Here is a 9,518-nt window from a genome sequence, read left to right on the forward strand (position 1 = left end):
GCCCTTGCACATGGACATGTTCTGTGTGCACACTGACAGCTTCTACAGCATGGGTTGGGAACCTGTGGCCATTCAGATAGTTTTGGATTCCAACTCCCATCAGCCCAGCCAATGGTCAGGGGTGATGGGAGCTGTAGAGAGAGGTGCCAGATTGGGAGACAAGATGGAGAAAATGTAGTTATTACGAGAGAGAAAAAAAAGCACAAAAGCCTTTAAAGCAATCTTTAAAGGAAACCTTGAAGTTTTATTTTTATTTTTGTAATTTGTTAAACACAAATACACAGCATGTGCAAAAGATGCTACCTTTTTGCACTGCAAACAGAATTTTATTAACTGTTGAGTCTTAAGAATGAACACTCCAGTTTACACATGCAAGGTCTGCTTGCAAGTTGAGACTTCCTAAAAACATTTCTAGCTTCAATCATGGATAGGGACTAGTGAGTTCTCATTGCAAACCCATAGCATTGCAAGGTATTAGTTGCAAAGTACTGTATTGTCTCAAACAGTACTGAATTTTGTAAATTTCTGCGGCATTGCCACCCCCCCCCCCAAAAAAAAAAGATCCAGAGAAATGTTCATGGTCTTGACTGAGAGGAGAAGGTTCCAAGGCCATTTTTCTAACTTAGATGAGTCATTAGTTCAGATGAGCAAATGGCCAACATTCTTTTGAGATGCAAAATGCATCCATGCTAAAACTTCTCTTGCCATAAACATTCTCACGTAAAAAGGTTAGGGTGGATTTTCGCCTTGCCTGGGCACAAGAGTTTAAAAAAGGCTTTCCTAAAACTCATGTGGCACAGGGGATATAAAATTGGGTTAATGGCTGAATTCAGCCATAGAAGCCAAAACGAGGCTTCATAGAGTGCATGGTGGATACACTGTCCATGGCAAGCCGCCCTGATGATCATCAGGAGAGTGTAAGGAGCCCAGCATAAAGCAAAGATGCAGACAATGATGGCCAAAGATTTGGCCACTTTTTTATCCCGGGAAAGCCTAAATCGACTAGCCACGGTATTGGCAACCTCTGTTTTTCTTGTGGTGTTAGATATGCTCTCTAGTGCTTTGTAGAAACCATCCCATGGGGATTTGGTTTGGACATCAACTTGGAGAGGTGGAAGATCTTGACTGATGTTGTACTCTACTGACTGGATCTGGAGGGTCTGAATGTTGAGCCTTGAGACAGCAGACTTAGTTGGCGAGAGGCTGCTTGTCATCTCCTTATTTCTTTTCCTGTTCAATTTCATAAAAAAGATGGCGTGCACTCGTTTCTTCCTGCCAGAGCACATTTCACAGTTCCTTTGGCCTAGTGGGAGGTTCTTGGTTCTGACAGGCGTCCGCTTCCTAATATTGAAATAGATGCTTAAGTTGAAGTAGGCGACGCTGATGAGTGGTGTGAAGAACTCTATGGTGGATGCAATCATTAGGAAGTACCAATTGTAGAAGAACTCCGCATAGCACTCTCTGTCCGGTATGATGCTTCGCTGGGCAATATACTCCCAGCTGATGATTGCTGGTCCATAAAGGAGAAAAGCTGCGATCCAGACCATGACCATTTTTACCACTGCATTCCTGGTCATCCCCTTCTGGGCTCTGTAACTCACCTAGGAGGGAAGGAAGTGTTAAATTATGACAATGCCAGCCAAACGTCTGTTCACTTGTGAGAATGTTCTATGGCAGGGGTGTTGAACCACAGTCCTGGGGCCAAATCTAACCTGCCTGCAGTCCCAATCCAGCCCTCTGGGGTTTCCCATGTGGTCACGCCCCCTTCTACTGCCCCCCCCCCCGACTGCCAATAGTTTGGTGCTTTCTAGCTTAGGTAGGAACATTACCCACCCCAATTCTAAAAGTTTGAAATTAGTGCTGTGCTGAAAAATTCTCCCACATTTTTTTGACCATTCTCATTCCATTTGACAGAAGAGACATTTCTTTCGAAAAGAAATTCAGTGGTGAAGAAATATTTGGGACATTCTCATGGGTTGGGCTTCGGTTTCTTGGGCTTACCTTACTTAGGCGGTGGCTGAGCACAAATGCTCTGTTTTTAATTGTACAATCACCTTTCTGGCCGCCTGTAGCCTCCTCAGCTTCCTACCCTTCAATCAAAGCCCAGTTTAAGGTGCCATGAGGTAATTCCTCCCATCGGGCTTTTTCAGATCAGGACGTGCAGCAGTCTGAGATGCTCATGCTAGCTGTGAGATGCGCCTGATCTCGTCTGATCTCGGAAGCTGAGCAGGGTCAGCCCTGGTTAGTACTTGGATGGGAGACCGCCTGGGAATCAGGCTTCCTGCATTGAGCAGGAGGTTGGACTTGATGGTCTTGTAGGCCCCTTCCAACCCTATGCTTCTATGATTAAGGTAAGTCTCCAAATAAATGATAAAACATCCTGAATGAGAAAGAACAATGGAAGCCTCTTTCATAGGGGGAGAAAAAATCAGGGAACTGGAGGATGGATTTTGGCAGAGCAGCACCTCCACCTCATCCCTGGAGCTGGACACAACACTGCCCCCACCTGCATTGCGGTGGATGCAAACGGAAGGCTGGCCTGCCAATACAGTTGATGCTGCAGCAGCGTGAACCCCCCCCCCAAATCCTTAGGGAAAAAAGAAAGCAGCTGTGCTACAAGCCCTGCCAGTGGGGAGCCCTACCTCTGAGAAACCATTGAGAATTTCATCTCCCCCTGGCAAAATTTGGTGAAATCGTCTCCCAAATGTCTCTGCCCACAAATGAGGCGGAGAATTTCAAGAGGCCATTTGCACACAGCTCTAGTTGAAATGGTTCTCCCAAAGCTTCATTTCTGGCAGTAAGACATTTATGCTAAAATACGCTGATGTTTATGGTCTTTTGGCCCTGCTCCTTTGACCCTGCCCGCTACCGGAATGCAGCTCCCGAAAGCTTCTCTGAAACTGAATTTGGCCCTTGTTCTGAGAGAGATTCAACACTCCTGTTCTTTGGAGTAGCTATGCTGGATGTTGCTCTCACTTACAGGCCACCACTCATTCTTGACCTTTGGCAGCCAGGGACGTTTGTAACATTTCACAATGTTTGTCCCTTGAGGATGCAAATAGGTCTGAGAACAGGGTTGGGATTGGTGCTATTGCTGTTGATATCACCATGGTGCTGGACCTCTGAAGAAGGGGAATTTTAGAGAGACCTCTTTTTCCCAACCTGGTGCCCTTCAGATGTTTTGGGCTTCAACTCCCATCAGTCCAAACCAGCATGGCCAATGGTCAGGGATGCTGGGGATTGTAGTCTAAAACACCTGGAGGGCACTAGGTTGGGGAAGGCTGTTCTAGTGAACAGTGTGAAAACAAAACAAAAAAGCCTTGTGTGTGTGTGGGAGAGAGAGAGACAAGAGACAAAACAAAAAAAGAGAGAGGAAAAAGGAGGCAGGGAGATGAGAAAAAGAGCCATTGGTGAGAAATGGATGACTTAGGAAATGGATGGCCTAGGTTCAATAGGACCTACTATGTGCTATTGGTAGTAGAAGGAAGGACAGCCATGTTTGCCTGGTAGTGATGCCAAGGACTGTGAAGCCTAGTGAGAAGAGGGCTGTAAGTCAGAATGACCAAATAAAATTATCTAGAACAGGCTTGGCTGAAAATCAGGGGCCAAAAGGCAGATGGGATGTCTTGAATGTCAGAAGGAACCAAGGAGAAGAGGAAAAAGTCACATAGGGGCTTCAGGCAGGAGCTGCTGTGCTGGTGTTGTGAGGAAAGGAATGACAAACGAGAGCTTTGGCAGGGTGCGGGGGACAGACAGACTGTGGATCCCAGAGACGTGTGTGTGTGTGTGTGTGTGTGTGTGTGTGCATGTGGGGTAGAAAATTGTACATCCTGGTGTCAGAAGTGTTGTTCGGTAGAAAAGAGTGTTCCTTACCGCCTTAGTAACAGAGATAAATCTGTCGAAACTGATCAAGACGATGTTGAAAACAGAGGCGGTGCACACCAGGTAATCAATCACCAACCAGAGTTTGCACAAGCCTTTCCCAAACTTCCATTCACCCGTCAGAATGTAAGGGATGTAGAGGGGGATGCAAAATCCACCTGTGGACATTGACAAGAAAACAGTCTTAGTGAGACAATCCTAGCCTGGGGTCTATGCTTCTAATATGAGGCAGTTTTTGATGGGGAGGTACGTTCAAACAAGAGACTCTTTCCCACCCACCCTGTGACTCTTCATACCAGGAAATGTGGTGCCCTCCAGATGTTTTGGACTACAGCTCCCATCAGCTGCAGCCAGCATGGCAAATGATCAGGGGTTCTGGGAGTTGCAGTCCAAAACATCTGGAGGACACCAGGCCTCCTACCCTTGCTCCACACATACACACATGAATTCTGAACTGACACAGTCATGTATCAAGTGAGGGCCTGCATGTTTTAATTGGCCTTTAGCCTGGATAATTAAGGTATTTAGCAATACCCCTGAGCATTGGGATGGATGTCCCAAGGCAGAAGTCTTCAATATTTTCAGATCTGGAATAGAAGAGGGAATTTTGGGAGGTGCAACTTGTCATACAGGGATAGGAAAAGCTGCACCTAACTTTAAACCCATTCAAGTTCTAGCCTCCTTTGAATTTGGTCTTTCTCTCTTTGCTTCTACTACCAGCACCTCCACTCTGACTTCTTAAAAACAAACAAACAAACAAACAAAGCAAAGAAAAAGAGGTGACAGTGGTAGTGTCACTCGTGTGATCCACTTGTATATCTCGACCCATCATTTGAAGACTAAATAACCAAAGTTAATAAAAATTGGCCTATGAATTCATATATACATGCTTATAGAATTGTAGAGCAGAAAGGATCTGAAGTTTATCTTGACACATCCCCACCAGCAACAGAATGAATTGGGTTCAATTCCTATGTTGGATATACATGTGTATGCATGCTGTGGAGAAAATGGATAGGGAGACATTTTTCTCCATCTCCCATAATACTAGAACACAGCATCATCCCATGAAGCTGACTGGTGGGAGATTCAGGACAGATAAAAGGAAAGGCTTCATCACACAGCGCATAGTTAAACTATGGAATTTGCTTCCACCAGATGCAGTGATGGCCACCAATGTGGATGGCTTTAAAAGGGGGTTGGACAGATTCATGGAGGAGAAGGCTGTCAATGGCTGCTAGTCCTGATGGCTATGTGCTACCTCCAGTACCAGAGGCAGTGAGCCTATGTACACCAGTTGCTGGGGAATGTGGGTGGGAGGGTGCTGTTGTGCACATGCCTTGCTTGTGGGTTCCTGGTTGACAGCTGTGTGAACAGAATGCTGGACTAGATGGACCCTTGGTCTGATCCAGCAGGGCTCTTCTTATGTTCTTATGTGTGAACAGTGGAAAAGATGGACCCTTGGTCTGATCCAGCATGGCTCTTCTTATGGATCCATGCCCAGGCCTGTGGACACATACCATCTCAGGGATATTTTTCTCTCTCCATTCTGTGGAGAGAGCATCAGCTCTCCAGTTGAGAAGAAACAAGCCACTCCTGTAGCTATTTCTACACCACAAAATCCCACACTCTATTTGTGCAACAGTGTGGGAATCAGTCCTTAGTCTGTCCCTTCCACATTATCAGCTGCTGCAAGCAGACCCTATGCACTATGCTCAAGGGTGTCGAATAGATTTCATTTAACACATGCTTGGTGGCTCAAATATGCGAGGGGTTTCATGGATTACATTGCAGGTGAGAAACCAGCTAATCCGTCTTGAGGGACATATTGCAACACATTAGTCTTCACGTAAAAAGAAAAGCTGCCTTTCAATTTTCATTGAGAGAGAACAATCAACTCAATGTCAATTTTACTAATATAGTGACAAGCTATGAGTTTGCCCATATAATATTCACCATATCTTCTGTTGTTGATTATGGTTTTTATAGCACTTGTGCAAAAGTGCTTCCTAATCTTATTTGATTTATATCCTGCTCTTACTCACAAAAAGAGGCCAGGGCAGATAACAACCTATGCTAAACATAGTACACCACATAAACAATGTTAAAATCGTGACTCCAAAACCACGAATATATAATAAAATACAATAACGGTGCCATCCTATGCATGTTTAGACAGAAAAAAGTCCTACAACAGGCATGGCTGGCTGGGGAGTGCTGGGAGTTGTAGGACTCCCCCCCCATCTAAACATGCATAGGATTGCCCCCTAAAACCACCAACACAATCCATCAATCAAGTTGTGCTCACAATAGTCCTAGGAAGCAATTCCTTTCCTGACTTAATAGATGGAGAACTGAGGTGGAAAGAGTTAAAGCCATGTGGGTGCTGTCTCAATAGAAGTCTCAGCATCATCTCAACCACAGCATCTCAACCATCTCAACCACAGTAGGGGTGAGCAGAAGGTAGATCAAGACCTACTCTCTGGGTGACTTGCTGTAGATTGGCTAGGATTTTTGGTTCCCAATTGTTTAACCACAGCAGCAACAAAATGACTCACCCCTTGCAACCTTAAATTATACTGCTGAAATGAGGAAGAACATAAGAAGAGCCATGCTGGATCGGACCAAGGGTCCATCTAGTCCAGCATTCTGTTCACACACTGGCCAACCAGCTGCCCACAGGAAACCCACAAGCAGGATATGAGTGCAACAGCACCCTCCCACCCATGTTCCCCAGCAACTGGTGTACATAGGCATATGAACTCTGATAGTGCTGTAATTGCTATGTTATGTTATTTATTTATTTCTATACCGCCCAATAGCCAAAGCTGTCTGGGCGGTTCACAAAAATTAAAACCAAACAGCACACAATAATTTTAATGTGTTTTATTGCTTAAAGCTATTTCAATTGTTTTTGTAAGCTGCCATGGGCATCAGTTTTTGGTTAAAAGGTGGGGTATAAATCAAATCCATCCATCAATCAGTCAATCAAACATATAGGCGGAAGAACTAGTAGCCACTAATAATAAATATAATAAATAAATAAAATCATTTTAGCGAGGCAAACCCAAAGAGTAAAGCAGTTTACAACATGGACACACTGATAGCCTTCTTTTCCAGGAAAACTAGAGGTAACCAGGCAAGGATTTTTGCATGGAAGGCTTGTGATCTCACTTAAGTTCTGTTGCTTGAAACAAATTCCTGAGCTCAGAATTCTTCAATTCTAAGTGCATGTCTTTTGCACATCACTCTGGTTGTGACATTTTGGAGTCTGAATAAAAAACACAAAGTAGATCCCAGAAGCCTGATATCTGCCCACCCTTGGACTACAGTTATGTGTTATCGTAACTGTATGATAACAGTATGATTACGATGTTAACATGCCCATGTTGTAAACTGCTTTACTCTTTGGGTTTGCCTCACTAAAATAATCTTATTTATTTATTTACTTACTTTTTATATCCTGCCTTTTCTCTAAAGAGCTCAAGGCAACATGCCTGGTCAACCCCACCGCCCAGTACACTGTATCCTCACAACAACCCTGGGAAGGAGAGACAGAGTATATGTGTGTGTGTGTGGTCCAAGGTCACCCAAGGAGCTTCATGGCTGAGTGAACATTTGAATCCTGGTTTCTACAGTCCTAGTCCAAGGCTTTAACCTCTATAACACCCTGGTGATGGTTTATGATGATTAAAGTATATCATAGAAGCATAGAATAGTAGGGTTGGAAGGGGCCTACAAGGCCATCAAGTCCAACCCCCTGCTCAATGCAGGAATCCAGGTCAGAGCATCCCTGACAGGTGGCTGTCCAGCCTCATCTTGAATGCCTCCAGTGTGGGAGAGCCCTCCACCTCCCTAAGTCATTGGTTCCACTGTCGTATTGCTCCAACAGTCAGGAAGTTTTTCCTGATGTTCATCTGGAATCTTGCTTACCTCTTTTCAGTTAATGCTTCCAAAGTGGTGTACAAGTAAACTATTGCATTAAAACAATTTAAATATTAATATTAAAATACCCCAATACAAACAACAGAAATCAGTATAAAAACATCAGCAATAGTAAAATGGCAGAAAATAGCAAAACTAGTAAAAAGATTCTAAGGCTACAATCCTATACACTCCTCCTGGGAGTAAGTGCTACTGAACTCAATGGGGGTTTAATTGTGAGTAGACATGCACAAGATTGCACTGTAAATTCCAAAGGCCCAGCAACACTAGGGTGTCTTCATTTACTTAGGGAACAACATTAAATAAGGTGATAAATTACCAGTGGAAGAGTGAGTAGAGCTGTGAGGCTACAACTGAGAAGGCCCTGCTGCTTGTGGAAGTCAATGAAACTTCCAAGTAAGTTGGAAATTGAAACAGGGTCCTCATTGGCTGACCTTCAACCAAGGGTAGAGAATCTAGTGGCTTCCAGATGTTTTAGACAACAACTCCCATAAGCCCCAGCCAGTATGGCCAATGACCAGGGATTATGGGGGTGGTGATCAGAAACATCTGGAGGGCACCAGGTTGTCTATTCCTGCATTAGACATTGGGGACATTTACATTATATATATATATATATATATATATATATTAAAAAAGTATTATGATGTTATTGTTAATAACAACAAGTTATTCCTTTTCCACCCAGTGAGGAGCTCAGTGCAAGATTTGCGCAAAGCCACACCATCTCAAGAGGCAAAGCTCCGGACCGCTGGTTTCCATTCAGGTCCAATTCTTTCTCTCTCTCTCTCTCCTTTCTCCCGGCCTCCCTCAGCTCGCTGTGATTTACTCACCCACTAGAAGATCCGCGATGGCCAAGTTGAGGAAGAAGAAATTCCCTTGGGTCCGCAGGCTTTGGTCCACCATGAAAGCCAAGACGACCAACGCGTTCCCCAGCACGGTGATCAGCACCACAAGCCCCATGATCCCCGCCAAGAGGACGGAGACGGGAGCCGAGAACTGTCCGTGGTGCTGAAAGTGCTGCCCCTCGCTAGCCACGCATCCATTGCCCGGAGAGGCCGACGAGGAGAAGCCGCCGGAGAAATTGAGACCCAGCCGCGCTTCAGGCATGGCTGCAAGACTGAGCGGCGGGAGCGGCCGAAGCAGAGGGTGCTTTAAAAGAGATTTCTTACGATAAAGGCTTCATCCCCCAGCCGAGGCACCGCGGAGTCCAACTCCTGGCAGAACGTGGAACTTGATTGTCTTGGGTGAGTCAGCCGCCCCTGAACTCCCCCCCCCTGCCTCTAAAGGGGGAGGACAGAAAATTAGGAGGGGAGGGGAGCAGAGGGAGAGAGAAGAATGAAGGGGGAAGCGGTAGACACGGAGGGAAAATCTCAGCAACAAGGTAGACAGACAAGATTGCCCGCCGTCCGCCGTTCCTTCCTAGTCCCTCGGCACGGATTCCAATCATGCAACCCCATGCTGCCTTCTTGCGCACCAGAAGTTGCAAAGGGTGTATGTGCAGGTGTGCGTGTGCGTAGGGGGGTTCATCCGATTGCCGGGGAGCTCAGGGTCCCTCCATTTAGACCTACAGCTTGCAATCCACGCTGTCTGTAGATTCCAGAGCTCTGCTGAATATATTGCAGGTTAGGACTTCGCAAGGCATGAATCGATGCGTAGTGTCCAGTGGAAAACTCCCCCAAGTGCAGAGG

At 45.4% G+C, this 9,518-nt stretch overlaps 1 protein-coding gene across 1 annotated transcript; it reads right to left on the reverse strand.

Annotated features, from left to right (window-relative positions):
* Window positions 1-228: 228 nt before the first annotated feature.
* LOC146338895 (histamine H3 receptor-like) lies at window positions 229-8,937 on the reverse strand. Its single transcript, XM_084812880.1, has 3 exons — window positions 8,661-8,937; window positions 3,874-4,040; window positions 229-1,601 (listed from the first exon to the last, which is right to left on the reverse strand). The coding sequence occupies exons 1-3, from the start codon at window positions 8,935-8,937 to the stop codon at window positions 717-719; spliced, it is 1,329 nt and encodes a 442-aa protein (XP_084669006.1). The 3' UTR covers window positions 229-716.
* Window positions 8,938-9,518: the final 581 nt, after the last annotated feature.

This window comes from Heloderma suspectum, chromosome 8 (genome assembly GCF_057233095.1).
Source record: "Heloderma suspectum isolate Gila_16-S chromosome 8, 16-S_ref, whole genome shotgun sequence".
Classification (NCBI taxonomy): Eukaryota; Metazoa; Chordata; class Lepidosauria; order Squamata; family Helodermatidae; genus Heloderma; species Heloderma suspectum.

What these genes read in the sequence shown, in the direction of transcription:
- LOC146338895 (XM_084812880.1), bottom strand. Translation starts at nt 8,937, where the DNA reads ATGCCTGAAGCGCGGCTGGGTCTCAATTTCTCCGGCGGCTTCTCCTCG. An exon ending in CATCGCGGATCTTCTAGTGG is followed by an intron (nt 4,041 to 8,660) that starts GTGAGTAAATCA and finishes CAATGTCCACAG; the next exon opens with GTGGATTTTGCATCCCCCTC. An exon ending in TTATCTCTGTTACTAAGGCG is followed by an intron (nt 1,602 to 3,873) that starts GTAAGGAACACT and finishes CTTCCCTCCTAG; the next exon opens with GTGAGTTACAGAGCCCAGAA.